The sequence below is a fragment of the Lepisosteus oculatus genome, chromosome 1 (genome assembly GCF_040954835.1).
Source record: "Lepisosteus oculatus isolate fLepOcu1 chromosome 1, fLepOcu1.hap2, whole genome shotgun sequence".
NCBI lineage: Eukaryota > Metazoa > Chordata > Actinopteri > Semionotiformes > Lepisosteidae > Lepisosteus > Lepisosteus oculatus.
The window spans coordinates 66,116,261-66,131,272 of NC_090696.1; the positions used below are offsets into that span (position 1 = coordinate 66,116,261).

Consider the following 15,012-nt stretch of genomic DNA (forward strand, 5'->3'; position numbering starts at 1 on the left):
AAAAAGCAGACGATACAAAATAGTTGCAATAATAATGTACAGCGAGTTACTGGTATGACAGTGTAAATTCTAGAGTTCTCACTCAGAAAGGTAGTAATATCAGAGATTTAGGTTTAAGACACTAACTTAATTTGTGATAATAAAGTTTTAGAAACAGGTTAAGAAGGGTTTTCTCTCGTGTGCTGATCTAAAATGATTCTTAGATATGCAAGGTTCAGATAAATTCCCAGAATGAAATTTGAGTGCAGTATGATTAAGGCTCAGTTGTATAAAAATGTCATTTGTACTACAGTGTTTTTTTTCTCCATCCTGTACTCTTGTCTCATCTCCTGGCTTTTGAAAAATTACAGCAGAACACGCACAATTTACGGTGTTTTTTTATTTTTTAGAAAAAAACAGCTGAACCATCTTCAAAAGTGCCTACCTTTTCTTTGCTTCTTTGAGCAACCTTCCCCATTGAGTGTTTAAAGTACTTCTGTCTGTGCCTTGACTATCAGAATTTCCCTCAGTTCTGTGACCTTCAAACCCTCAGTTCTGTGACCTTCAAACCAATGGGCAGTGCTTGTGTTAATAGCTCTGGTGTTCCAGTCCTTGCAGTGGGACCTTTTGTATTGTTACCAGTCTCTGTTTTTGTTATGTGATTTCTCTGAACAATTCCCTTAGTCTTTGTCATTAGTGCTGTTGCATCTTCATCTGGTGCTGCTGCTTTCCACCTCGCTGAGTTCTCCTGTTGTGGTTGTTGGCTCTGCTGTGACGTCTGGGATGCTGCAATGTTAAAGCTTTCAGCAGGTATCCTACTGATGGTTCTGTCTCTTCCATTAGTTCTCCTCTTTCGTTTCTTCCAGGCACTGGTGCATGAGCTGTAATTAGATCTGTCCCACCTGAGCACCTGCCATCCTCACTGCAAAGTCTTTCTTTCCTGCTGGTTCCTCTCTCTGTAGTTTTGGATACCCTCATTAGAATGGCCCTGCTTTTTGTCTGTCTCTCATCCACACATGGCCTGAATCATCTCCTTCACTTTGCTGGTATAGGGGCTCTCTGATCTCGCTCTCTGTGGCCTTGTCTTCCTGTGTATATTCATTTGGATTTGCCCTTTAAATGTAATGTTTTCTCAGTTGAAAGCAGGGTGGGGATTTTACTGAGGGCAGCAAAAATCATTATGTCACCTGCTGTTGTTACATGTCCTACTGTAGGAGTGCTGTTTGCTAATTATCGTGTTTGTTGGCCTTCCTAGCCAGTGAAAAAAGCTTGAGGTTCTGCAAGGTAGGGGACAGCTATTACTAGAAGGGCAGGAAACAAGAATACAGTGCACCACTTGAGCCATCGGTTATTGAGGTGATCATGTACTGTACATAGGATAATGTGTCATGTGAATAGTGAATTGTTGAACTACAGCTCCAAAGCACCAAAGACAAATGGAATGAACTGATACTGTACACCAAACAGTGTGAACAATTTCTGTGTGCCTCTGTGACCTAGTAACTTCTGTAAGCTTCAGTGCACTAAGTTCTTCTCTGGGAGCTAAGTGATTGAAATCCTGGTGGCTTCAAGGGTTTTGGGCATCTCGGAGTCTGCTTTTACTTTTTACTTTTTTGTTATGAGTGTAAAGAAGAGAAAATTAAGGGGTTAGAAGGGCTGTGATGAGCAGAAGGGCAGCTGTACAGACTTAATTTAAGCCTGACTTAACTGATCTTTTTGGGCTGAGACATTTAACAGCTTTTTATCTGCTTGAGTCCTCTGGGTAAAGGCGACTATGATGTCCGTGTGAGAATGTCTCGTGATGTCCGTGTCAGAGAATGTCTCTTGATTTTCAGTCTTCTAGGCTTCCACAGAATAGGTGCAAAAATATACAGTACCAGTCAAAAGTTTGAGTACACCTTCTTGAAACCAGGTTTATGATTATCTCTGCTTTAAATTGTATAAACTTGTCTATAAAGCACTTAATATTTAATTACATGAGATGTGTACTTTTAATCTGAAGTGAACTGCATTGAAAATGTTAATTTTTGATTTTCAATAAAATGAACACCCAAAGCAGGCGGATTTCAGTCTGAAGCCCAGGTTAGTTTAAAGTTAGAAATGTGTATAACATGGTGTTAGAACACTAAAATAAGTTTAAAATTCTTTGTAAACTCACAGTTAACTAGCATGTTACCTCATTTACCTTTTGTCACCAATTATTGGTAAACAGGTGAGGGTCCACGATTACTATAAATATAGGGAGCATGGGCAAAAGTCTGTAATTCCAATCTATAATTACTTTGAGAAATGAAGATCAATCTTTACGACAAATTGCAAGAACTTTGCAAGTGTCAGTAACTGCCGTGGCCAAGACTATCAAACGATATGAATAAACCGGAACTCGCGAGGATGGAAAAAGGTCAGACAGGCCAAAGGTGACCTCAGAATCAGAGAATAAGTTCATTAGAGTCACAAGTCTGTGAAACCGGTGGCTAACTGCTGAGCTCAATGCAACTAGAAGTACAATGTGTCGACATCAACTGTTCAGAGGAGGTCGCGTGAAGCTGGCCTACCAGGACAAATTGCTGCAAGGAAACCATTGTTAACAGTGCAGAATGAGAGGAAGAGACTTGCCTGGGCTGGAAAACACAGAAACTGGACCTTTGAGGCCAGTTTCATGCAACCTCCGCTGAAAATAAAGAAAATATGTTTCAGCATCACGTTTAAGTTGTTCCAAGAATCTGGAACTAGCTGCTCAGGTTGTCACAACAGCTGCCCTTGACTTCTTTCAGAAATGGCCTTAATGAGATTCTCAGATCAGTTAGCTACTAGCAGATGGCCTCCTCTCAATTTTAATCTTTATATTCTTTTAGTCATGTCTTGCTTTCTGATTCTCCTGGCTGGTCTTGATTTGCAAATGCCAGAGGCTACAGCTTCGATCCCATGTCGTAAACCGTATTAGTTTCAACTTTCTTGTGTGACAAATCATGCTTTGAGCAAGGGATTGATGTTGACTCTATCTTGTCAAAACTTCTCACTTTAAAAAGATCACTTGAAAAAGATCATCTGTGCTTAATTTAACATGGAGTTTAAATAAATTGAATTACTGTAGAGAGCAAATATAAAAAAGAGCTACTGTACTGTATCCTGCAGCTTTCATTCAGTGTCTAATGCAAAAAAAAAGCCCTCTGTTTCCAATTTGGAAAGTGAACCTTCATAAATAATTATATGCCATTCACCATCTTTATAAAATTTATGGATGTGGTTTCAAGTGCTCCTTACCACAGGAGTGGCGTGGCTTAATTTAAAGAAAGACAAATGTCTGCCTAGATTTTTGGTTTTCTTTTTGCAAAGCTAGAACATTTTATTTTAGGGGGTGTAGACTACCACTTTCTCATCTCTTGCCCTCCAGATACATTGTTTTTGACCGTCTTGTGAACGTCGCTTTGCAGACATTTAAAAAAAGCCACACAAAATGGAGTCTAAGATTTATTTTATATAAATATAGAATTGTTTTATGAATGGATTCTATATGTAACTTGTAGATATGTCCACGTCACTGTTCATTTATTTACTTTATGATCTAAGGTTAAAAAAGTGAATCCCTCTAATTCAGTTTGATTTAGAGGGAAATCAAATCTGGCAAATCCGGCCAGAATTCGACAACAAATTTGAGTCAATTAGCATCACGGCAGTATCTGATTTTTGGACATTAAGTATAACAATTTTGCAAGCACTTTGTGAGATCTGCTTGCATGGTTGGAATAGAGGTGGGTACAATTAAATCAAACGTAGTTCTGACCTGCAGGTTAGCAGGGTTGGACATTTTATTGATAACCTTAAACCTATTTAACGTGTTTGTCAAGAAGGGAACCCATACACACTTGATAGGATGATTATATTCGTGGACTGCAGCTGGAAAGACGTACAGTAGCTGAATACAAAGTCTATACTGTGTTAGCAGTGTGGGTGATACTGAAAAATACTCTGTGGGTAAGAGCTGCAAACCTGAAAATGGAGTATATGAAAACACACGCCAGTGGATTACATTCATGTGTTTTATATGACAGCCAGCACTTGAGAACTGAGCATGAAGGACATCTTCATTCTTTAGCTGGTTTTCTTTATTCATTTCATCAGCCTGGGATGTGGAATCACAGGTAAGAAGACTAGTCTTGTTTCGAGACAAGAGCTTTTACCAAGGGTGTTGTGCCTCATTGCTGGTGTTGGAGTGAACACTTACTATGGCCAGCAATGTGCAACGTTGAGTTTAGCATTTCGACGCAAGAGGTCATTTCAAAGAGAAAAAAAAAATAATTGCTGATTTTTTGCCAAACCACAAAATTGGGTTACTTGTGGCCATAGGAGTTTTTTTTGCATATTCTGAAATAAAGTGGTCATTTAACAGAACCCAGTACGTGGATACCAGTAGGGACAAGGTTTTATACTATAAATGCAGCCCAAATTATTTTCCCATACTGTATACGAGTACATAAGAAAGCTTAAATGAAGAAGCCATTTGGATGATAGTAGATAATTGATCCAAGGATACTTTTTAGGAATTTGTCTAAGAAGCCTAGGCTTGTATCTGATTGCTCTTTTTTTGGCCTGGAATCACTCCAGAAGTTCTTGTAAATCCAGAAATCAGTTTTGCTGCCATCCATAGTTACATCCTGAATAAGGTGAGCACATTCCAGAGGTGACCATGCAGGCCCAGGCTAGATGAAGTGGTATTATTTTCAGCATCTGCAGTTCCTTTCTTTCTCCATACTTTCAGTCATTTTTGTACCACTTTTGTCGAGGTGTATCTTGGTCCCATCATTAAAACGTGTTCCATAACTTCATTTTGCTGATCTTTGTACCTAACAGCACATTTGGAAGCACGATGGAGATAAAGGCATGGCCTGAACATGCTTGGCTGTCTTTGGAACTGGCTCACTCCTCTTTATAGATGATGTAACTAATAATGACAGCAGCAGAATGCATTTCAAAGTTTTTACAGAAATGTATGGGCTTCTTATTGAGAAATAAATGCTTCTCTTCACGGTGGTGCCTTACTATGCAGCATGACAGTGACCCAAACTAAATGGACTATAGGACTATAGGACCAGTAGAAAAAAGAGGAGTTCATCAGTAGAAAAAAAACAATGGAAAATCTTAGACTGGCCGACTCAATCTCCAGATGTAAATCTAATTGAGTGTGCATTTTACAGTACATGGCAGTCTTTACGATTTTCCAGGATCATCCCAAAAACAGTCAAGAACTCAAAGTGATTGTGGCAAGTGGTTGCACAGAGTATTTAGCTCAGTGGGTCACATGCAGTTATTGGCTCTAAGGGATCTTCAACCAAATTCTGAAACTGACTTAAAGTGAATCTGTCCCAAATACTTATTGACACTTGAAATTAAAAGATGAACATGAAATGTTTTTGTTCCATTCTTATTAAATGTATGTATGGAATTACTTTAAAAAAATGTATAATGTCATTTATAGAAACTGCATGATCACAGACACCAACTGATGTAGTCTGAAGCAAAAATGAAGTACTTAATCAATGGAGGGCACTGAAATTCTTTCCTTTCCCCTTCTTCCTCCGTCTTCATACATTGTTCTAATTTTCTAGCTAATGTAACTGTATTAGAAAAGCTACTGTTTCCTAATCGTTATTGCTAAGGCAACACTGTAAATTATCCATCATGCCAATGAAGTGAAATAAGGTGGTGCAGAAGCTGCTAAATAGTGCAGAGTAAGGGCATGGTGGAACACTGCTGCTTGTAGTGTTTTCATGTCATGGCATTTGCCAAACTGCTTCATAAGTGGGAAGCCGGAGCCTACCCGGCAAGCAACGAGCGCAAGGCATGGTACACCCTGGGCGAGACGCCAGTCCATCGCAGGGCAAGGGCAAGCCAATCACACATGGGGACAATTTGGAGGCCACGGTAAAGGTCGAGGGGGGAAATTTTGCCTGGACACCGGGATAACACCCTACTCTTATTGAGAAGTGCCCGGGAATCTTTAATGACCACCGAGAGTCAGGACCTCGGTTTAACGTCTCATCTGAAAGGCGGCTTGTAATGTTGTGTCTTTGCGAATCTGTAAAAGGGCTTCCGATATTGTACCCAGCTGGATTAGTTGTTTGATTTGACATCAGACCAACTATTATACATATTGAGGGCTGACGATCCTGGCCTAGGTGTAATTAAGGTTGTATACTCTCCGACGTTGCCTCCTGATTCCTGGCTGTTCTCTCTGTGGCAGTGACGTGGAGCCTGAATGGCTGGATGATGTCCAGAAGAATGGGGAGCTCTTCTATTTGGAGCTGAGTGAGGGAGAGGAGGAGGTCGCTCTCGCCCAGTCCGGCGCCGCGCAGGGCCCTGCCGCCAACCATGTGCGTTTCAGCGACAAGGAAGCCGAGATCATCACGGACGGCAAGAGGCGCAAGGAGGGGGCGAAGCTGGAGCCGAAACTGAAACGGCTGGCCAAGATCCTGAGGAGGAAACGCCTCTCCCGGAGGTGGACGGACGATGATAAAGGCCCTTCTGGGTGCCAGAACGCAAGCCAGTCCTCCCAGCCGGCTTCGATTCTCAAGAACCAGTCCAGTCAGAGGCCGGGGGTTCTCGTGCAGCAACAGCTGAAGGATGTCTGCGTTTATGTGAACCCTAAGAGGTTGGGGAACCTGTTATCAACGGAGGGGAGTCGTCTGCTGGAGTCCTTGCTGGGGATTGTTTATCATCCTTCTTGGGCCAGAAAGGTAGTCGGTAAAGGAGAGGAGCCAGAAGCAGCCTGTGCTGAAGAAAGGCTTGCTGTGCACGGACTGGTGCCAGGCAGTCCAGCAATTAAATGTGGACAGATTCTGATAGGTAAGTAAAGTGGTATACTGTCTGTGAGGTCCTATAAAAGTCTTACCGACCTATTTCCATGGACAATGTGATACATTGTCCATGGACTATCACTGGTGGGGGTGGCAGTCCTGTCACTGCAGGATTGTCTTATTGTATCTCGTGTGTAATGACTACAACGGGTGTTCCCAGTTCTGGTCCTGGTGAGCCACACACCAGCTGGTTTTCATCCCAGCCCTCCTTAATTAGATAATTGAAGCCTAACTTGATCTAAGAAGTTGCTTCAATTTAATATTTGCCTTTTGTTTCTAGTTGCGAGTTTGGGATTTTTTTTCACATGCAAAATACAATGGCTAAAGCTCCAACATATTTAAGAGCTCGGAACAAAGAGCTCAAATTAATTTTATTGTTATTACTTCAATGAAGGGTTTGGTTGTGTAACTGAGGACTCAAGTGGCACAAAAGCCAACAGGTGTGGGTGTCTTCAGGACCAGGATTGGGAACGTTGGTGTAGAGTTATTAAAATATACGACATTTTCAAATTTGTTAAATAATTTTTCTCTCTGTCTCTAATGTTTCATTTATTATTTTCTGTGTATTTTTAGGTTTACATCTTTAATCATATTAATTAGTCTTTTAATTTTTCCCATAAAGTCTTCCTATTTATAAATATCACGAACAGTTCTACTGTATGTGTTCGCATAACGGCTAAGAAAATGTAGCTTCCAACTTAAAGTAAAATTCAGATGACGTAAAGGAGGAATATAACCCTCATGTATGTTGGGGAATGGGTGTATATTGTTAAATTTCTTTGTGGACAAAGTTAAAACTCTGGACATAACACTTTGCTGATCCTTCATTCATATCTGTGGTTTGTTGCTGAGCAAAAAGTTACTCCAGTGCTTAAGCACACATGTCATATTTTTTACTTTATAAGTTAACTATTGTGTTTTTTTTTCATATGCTGTTCAAAGAACTGGAATTAATACGAAGAACCGATTTCCAATGGGAGTTTAAAATTTGAGCCTTTTCCTCTGGAGTCCTGCGGGACCAGATAGATTTTGGCGTCGAATGGAAAATCAGTTCTGCCTGGGCACAGGCGAAAGAAAAAAGCTGTTTCTGTCTCGGCGCGGACAGATATGCGTGTGTCTGAAAGGCTTTCTTTCAGGGCTGACTCGTCTTGCCTCTCGCTTTGTGCTGCCAGTTCTGTGAAGTGGTCTCCTAGAGCTCAGCCACTTCAGCTGTCGGGGAAGAGGCCAATGGCTTGCCAGCTGAAATGCTCTGGGAAGCAGGCACATAAGTGAGCATTTAGAGGGCCTCCTGGGGGAAACCCTTGTTCATGCTTAAACCAGTATCTTGTGTAAATATTTCAGATAAGTAACTGGTAGATTTCTGGATAAACACCTAACCCCCCCCACCTTAAAATGTAAACTACTTTGTGTGCAACTACTTTTTATATCTCAGTATTTATACAGTACATTCAATATTGTTATTTAATTTTATGTCATACTTCAGAATGGGTGATTCTGCTGCTGCGTTCTGCACTGCTACAGGTAAACGTATGCAGAAGGTGCAGGTCAGAAGATGTACAAATGAGCAGTTGTGGCGTTTTGTTAAAAACGCCACAACTGCCTGGTTCTTAGGGGCAAAGGTTTATTTTGGCGGTCCTAGGCCAGTGGGAGATCGGACTGATCTGTTCGGTTTGGAATATCTCTACCGCTTGTCAGATCTGTGACTCGGTTTATAAAATAATAAATGCAGAACTCTTAGAGGCAGATCCACTGTCTCAAGAGTGTTGATTTCATGCACTACTTGGCCGGAGAAGAAGAGATTCTGGAAACCTTTTAAGGATCCTATGTTGATTTGTACTACCATAGGGAATTATACTTGGGAAAATGTATTTTTTCTTTCTGTATACATTGGTATCTACTGGGAAATTACCGTCAGTCATGAAATTCATTCCTTTGTTTATCATCTTTGTGAAATGAACTTAAGGTTCAGCTGCCACATGGACCTGTGGAGAGACAACACAGTGTGTGCAGCAGAACTCTGTAGCCACTGTGCAGAGCTTGAAGATTGATGTTTTAGCTTTAATTTAAGCCATAAACCAGGCATCTACTGTATACATTTCCAGAGATATTAAAAAAAGGTTTGAGGGGACATACTTCCAGGAGGAAATTGACTCTTTTCCTAGGGGTCATAAAAGGTTAAGAGCTACTTGAAAGTCAAGTGGTTCTGCTTGCCAACGATATAGTAGTTCTCGTTGAGCAACCAAACGTGGCCGCAGCCAGCTCTTCAGATAGCCCAAACTCTGCTCTGCCAGTCCAGCGCTCCCCTGGGATTCTCAAGCCTCAGCCAGCTAGAATATAACTGAAAGCAGAACACACATTATAATAAATGAATCATGCATCACTGTTCTCCACTTGTATCTCCTACTTGTGGGGAAATCAAATAAGAGAAATACCTTTTCTGCCTCGGTAATTGTCATCATAAATCACAAGGTAGATAAGAGACCTCGCTGCGGGGTATTACTGCTCAAATATGTAAGATGTTTCCTTGCTGGGAGTTATTTCTTGAATTTTTCAGTAGCGTTGTGTTGTACTGCACGTTCAGGAACAAAAGATTGTAAGACATTTCCGAAGGTTTCCGTGCAAGACTGAAAAGGTAGCTAGGCCATCGACTGGGCCCCCAGCCAGAGAAGGCAGAATGCTGCCAGGGTAACCTGGAAAGACAGCGGGTAGACGGCCCGAGAGGGAGAAAATCTTCCTGTTTGTCCCACCGCCCTCCCCATGATAGTGTGGCTCATGGGCGAGGAGGCGGTCTTGAAATGGCTGATCTTCAGTCTCTTTGTGTTTCGGACCATGTAAATAAAGAGCATGTTTTTTTTGTCATACCTCTGTGTCTGTTTCCCCTGGACCTGCCTATTGAAAGATAACTTGCCACGCTGCTGCGCCCCCTAGTGGTGTCACAACTCTGCGAAGAATCAACGGCTGGGAAGTGTTCAGCCAGGCGGTGGCTTTCAGATTATTCAGATGATTTTATCCTGTGTGTTGTCCCTGGGTCTGCATAGTGTCTTTTAATGAAAATGTGTTATTTGCAAACCCAACCTCTATACTTTGACCTCAACTGAGATGAATCCTTACAGTGGGATTTCCTTTTAATCTTACCATCTGCTTCAACAATGTACAGTAGAATCGCGGTCTGATTGCGGAATGAGTGCTGTTCATGTACATTTTTTGTGTACAATATCATGGCTATAATGGATATCTTATCATGGAAGGCCATGTTACTCCACACAAGTGCAACGGCGATACGTTTTTTTTTCTCTTCCAAAATGTCCTGACAGACCTGCAGATTATTGAGGTGGTGTCAGGTCTTGCCTAAACACAGCAGAAATCAATATTTCAACTCCTGCTTTTCTCACGATGTGAGGCGTGAGAGCTGTTGGAGGATTCCATGCCCCCTGAAGACCCCGTTTTCTCTTCTTGCAGGAGACGTTCTCGTAGCGGTCAACGATGTCGATGTCACGTCGGAGAATATTGAAAGGGTCCTGTCCTGCATCCCAGGGCCTACACAGGTATGAAACTGTGTTCTCGGTACAGAACCCTACACAGCTGACATCCTGCTGGCACCGTTACTAGAGGAAGTCCCAGAATCATGAAAAATAAACTTGCAAGACTTTTAATTACCCTCCTAAGAAAGATTCTGCACAGTTTCACAACTGAGGGGCTCAGTTTACGTTTCAGAGAAAATTGCCTTCTTCCATTCACTTTAAGGTGTTCGCTGAATGAAGCCCTTTGTCGTTCCAAAAAATATTTTTACATGATATAACAGGCTATGATGGTGTTTTTTTTAAAACAACAGATCTAAGTAGTTAAGCTTAGAACTTAGAAATTGACTACTCAGTTTAATCATAAATCTTCCTGTTTTGTGAGAGTAAGATCTTCTGATTTCTAAAGTTTAATATGAGGTTTCTCCACATTTGTCACTTTTCCTGTGAGATTACTGAAAGAGAATGGTCCTTATTTTCCTTAAGGATGTGTCACTGTGTCATTGTATTAAACAGACATCCATCTACTCCTTTTCAGTAACTGCTTTATCCTTTAAAGGATGTGGTGAACTGTGGAGTCTAACCTAGCAGGCAGGGGGAGGAAGGCAGTACACTTTCGATGAGACACCTTCACGTTGCAGGACAAAGACATGCACTCACATGTATATACTGGAGAGTGGAAAATGTACAAATTCTAATCATCTAAAAATGTACTAGATCAGGAGTTTAAGGAATTTTTAGGCTGATGAATCCCTTATTAAGAAAACGTTCTAAAGATGGACTGAAAAGAAAAAGTAAATCAAACTATAACTTCTGATTCTCATAAAGAATCATACAGGCATTAACAAGCATATCTGTGAATGAAATCTGACACAACTGTGCGAGTGTTCCAGTTGACAGGTAATCATTGCAAGGAAATGCTGGACAACATTTTTTCTTAGCTGTTTATTTCCAATGGACATTTGAAAATGCAGCTCTTGCACTTGATCAGTCTTCGAAGTTTCCACAGACTTGGGATACCACCTCTTAGCACTGCTACTTTCTGTCATTGCAGTCACTGGGTGTGACAGTAGGTGTCACATGACTGCTTGTACAAGTTTTCATTTCTGCTGTGAATACTTTTGGTTTCCCATCGGGAATGCATTGCGTTTTTTGTGTGTTTTTGTCCTTTCATCTAAAAAAAAAAAGTCCAGACTACACAGTAGACTACAGAGGAAAATGGGGGAATAAAACAAAGGATATTTTTGATGGGAACTTTATGATTGCGTAAATTATATACATAGTTCTAAAATTCTGCAGATTTTATCTTCAGTCCTAACCACTGAAACCATAGCGGCCAAAGTTCTTAGCAATTAAAAGGTCCTCTAAATGTAATGTGGTTATTTAGATGAGCAGTTCTGAACTGCGCTGCCTACAGAGGGAACAAGGCAAGAGTGAATTTGCAGGCACTGAACTTTTTTAATATGCTCTAAGTAGGTTCGTAAATCACAGTGTTAAAGAAGCAGTGTCTATAACTTGCTTGTTCCTTGCTATTAAATGTCATGGAAATAGTCACATTTGTCTTTGCCATCATAAGAATCCAAAATATTCATGAGGGACTCAAGACTGCTCCTTAAGAAGTGTTTAAGCTGATTAGTTATGAGAGCATCCTAAATTTCTGCTGGCATACACTGACTCACTTGTGTTTTAAAAGATGCAAGCAGTGTGCTTTCACTTTTTCTACACATAGTCTTAAGACACAATCACCATGTTCTTGCAGGAAGTCAGTGAAAAATGCACAGACATTATGTAAAAGGGTTGGGAGTCCGTGCTCATAGAGGCACATATTTAGCTAAAGAGAGTAGGACTGAATTGTCCATAAGAGAAGGGCATAAGGAATATTATAGACATAAAGAACAAAATTTTCCAGTGGGTATTCGTGCTTCTAGTTTTCTTCCCCCGACCTCTCCTGTGACACAAAGATACAAGTTTAGGTTTTGTTACACAAAATTTATATTTTTTAAAATGCTACGTAATCCAGAAGGTAAGTGAAAACTGTTATAATGATGGCTAACAGGGAAAATAGACCCAATTTACTTTAAGTATAAGCTGTTTTGCTGAGTATAAACCAGAGCACAGTAGATAATCACAGTAAGCAAGTATGACACGTAAACTTCGCTGTGTGTACCCCACAGCAATTTATGAAGCAGCAACTAACCTGATGTTAATAAGGATTGACATTGTGTTCCTCATCCATAAAGCCCTTCTTCAATAAAGGGTCTTAAAGTCAGTGGTAAAAATAAAATGGCAAAAATGAGCTTATGAAATGTTGCTGTTAAACTGGGTCAGGGTAGAGAAGAGTCAGTGGTTCAGCTGAGGGAAATCTAATCATTAAGTAACGCCAGGGTTAGTTGGGGAAAAACATACAGTACATAATTTGTCATTTTGCAGATGTACCTCTCTTCCATCAGAATGAAGGCAATTCTACAGTATTACAGTACCTTTCTCTCAAACAGGGCAAGAATTTTGCTCATCTCCGCCAGCTCATCATACCCGAGCTTCGCCAAAGCGAAGATGCTGAGCAGACGAGAATAAACGGCTGTCATTCACAAGCAAGCGTTGCGGAGTTTGTGGCCATGCAGAACTCTTGTCAAACAACCAACAGCTTCAGGAGGCGGACATTCTCTTTTAGTTGGTTTCATAAACCTTAAGCATAGACAGATTTTTTTCATCTTTACAGCTGCAATCTCTGTCTGTGTCTCCGTTTACTCCATAAAAGGGGGTTTTAAAATTATACGGTGCGCAGTGACTAATCCAGTCATGGCAAAAAACTACAGCTGTAGCGGCACGATTAGAAAACCACAGGAAGAGCACAATTATGTTGCAGCCTTGTCAGCGCAATTGATCCGAAGGCGCAACCAAATAGTGCATTCAAAAGATGCAAAGGGTGTAATGTTTTTTGTTCTGTATCTTTGCAACCTGCTTTTTACACTGGAAGTCTCTGTAAATAGGAGCACAAGATCTTGCAGTGAGGGGATGAGATATTGAAAGGGGGATGCGAGATGCTGCTCTTTTATGATGTGGTACAAATCAGTGTTAATTTTTTGAAGTGGTGAGCTCTGTGCTCTTTTAATAATGTGTCTCTGGATGCCTTACCTGCCATATTGAACTTTTTCCCAGGTTTTTTTCTAACTTCTTTCCTATATGGGCATTTGCCAGCTGACTTGTTAATCACCCTCTTATGTGCTGCCCCAGGAGGGAAGGAAATAATTGTTGTTAAGAGCGAGGAAATGTTGTTTGAATTAGTGAACCCCAGCCTCCTCCCGTATCATTAAGATCATTAATTTTGCTTGGGTATTTCAACATGCAAGGCCCAACGATTAAAAAAAAACAGCTTCCTTTATTATTTTGCTTAAGCAAACCATTATTGAGGCAGTCGTTTTCATAGTAATACGCTCATATTAAACATCCTGAGAGAGGCTGATTAGTGTTTAATGTTTCTGTGTGCTCTGGTAAGTGGTTGCTGCGAAACAGTGAAAGCAAAATCCTATAACTCCAAAACAACTGTCCTCTGATGCTTTTAAATGCACTGTCCTTGGATACGAAGCATACACTATGTGCTTGCCTCGTTATAGTAATTAACAGTACAGGATGTACTGTAACACTGCAGTTATTTTTATTGTAACAGCTAATTGTTTAATTGGTCAGGTTTCAGGTAACAAATGTGAAACCTTTATCACTTTTCTAAGGAGAGTTAGAAACTAAAAAGCACTGACAGGTTATGAATGGTAGTGTCACTAGTAAATGTGGTTAGGTGTTAAATGAAAGTGAATTTAAAATGTAGCTGGACATTTGCTCTTGCAGCTCCTAATTCTCAATTTTGAGAACGGACAGTAACCAGCTATCTGTCTTTCTTATTAAAAGTTTGCTTTTTGCAGGTAGCACACAATGGAAGATTTTAAAAGGCCATGTATTGTGTCAAAGTAAGGTTGTGTAATTTCGTTACTTTTGTACGATGTGGATCGGAACTGTTACATTTCTTTTTCTGTGTCTTTTTTCCTGTCTTAGTGCTTAGAAATTCAAGAAGTAGTTCCATATGTCAGTACATAAAAATTGCCGTCTATTAAGAACCATGATATCATGGTGCATCTGGCCCCTGCTATTATCTCCCATCTGGCGCTGTGCAAAAGTAGAAATTAATGCAGCTTCCTTGGTTTGATGCTGACCATTTTCAAGGATCGGATGATCAAGGGTGAGTGAGTCTGCAGAGGACAGTGACAGCTGAAACCATTGCAGGGAAGCCTTTAATGACAGGCTCCCATTTTAACTCTCAAGGATGGAAAGAGCCCAGAAGCGAGGGCTTAGTCAAAGTCCAAATGCGCACGGCTCGTGCACGTCAGTAGTGGTCAGCCAAGAGGATGGGAAGACTGGAGGCCAAACGTTGCTCGATTTTCAAGTTACCTTGGCTGAGCGTGCTAGAGTGTGAAGTGCTGGCGGGTCCGTTTACATTTCCTGCGCTGACATTTGAGCCTGGCAATTCCATGACTGCACGGAAGGGGCCGGCTGAGCATCACTCTGGCAAGGGTTGTACAGTATGTGTGTTTGCTGAGCAAGCTAATTTTCCCTCGACTCAGACAGCTTTATTACAGTATGGAGGATAAGACACTGGTGTGGCGCTTTGT

The 15,012-nt window shown here is 40.9% G+C and overlaps 1 protein-coding gene across 3 annotated transcripts in view; it reads left to right on the forward strand.

Moving 5' to 3' along the window:
• intu (inturned planar cell polarity protein) overlaps window positions 1-15,012 on the forward strand; it is a 32,673-nt gene that overhangs the window by 2,462 nt on the left and 15,199 nt on the right. For all 3 annotated transcript variants that reach the window (XM_015345964.2, XM_015345963.2, XM_006630021.3), the window contains exons 2-3: window positions 6,221-6,822; window positions 10,293-10,378. In XM_015345964.2, coding sequence (XP_015201450.2) covers window positions 6,221-6,822; window positions 10,293-10,378 — 688 coding nt within the window. The remainder of the gene's footprint in view (window positions 1-6,220; window positions 6,823-10,292; window positions 10,379-15,012) is intronic.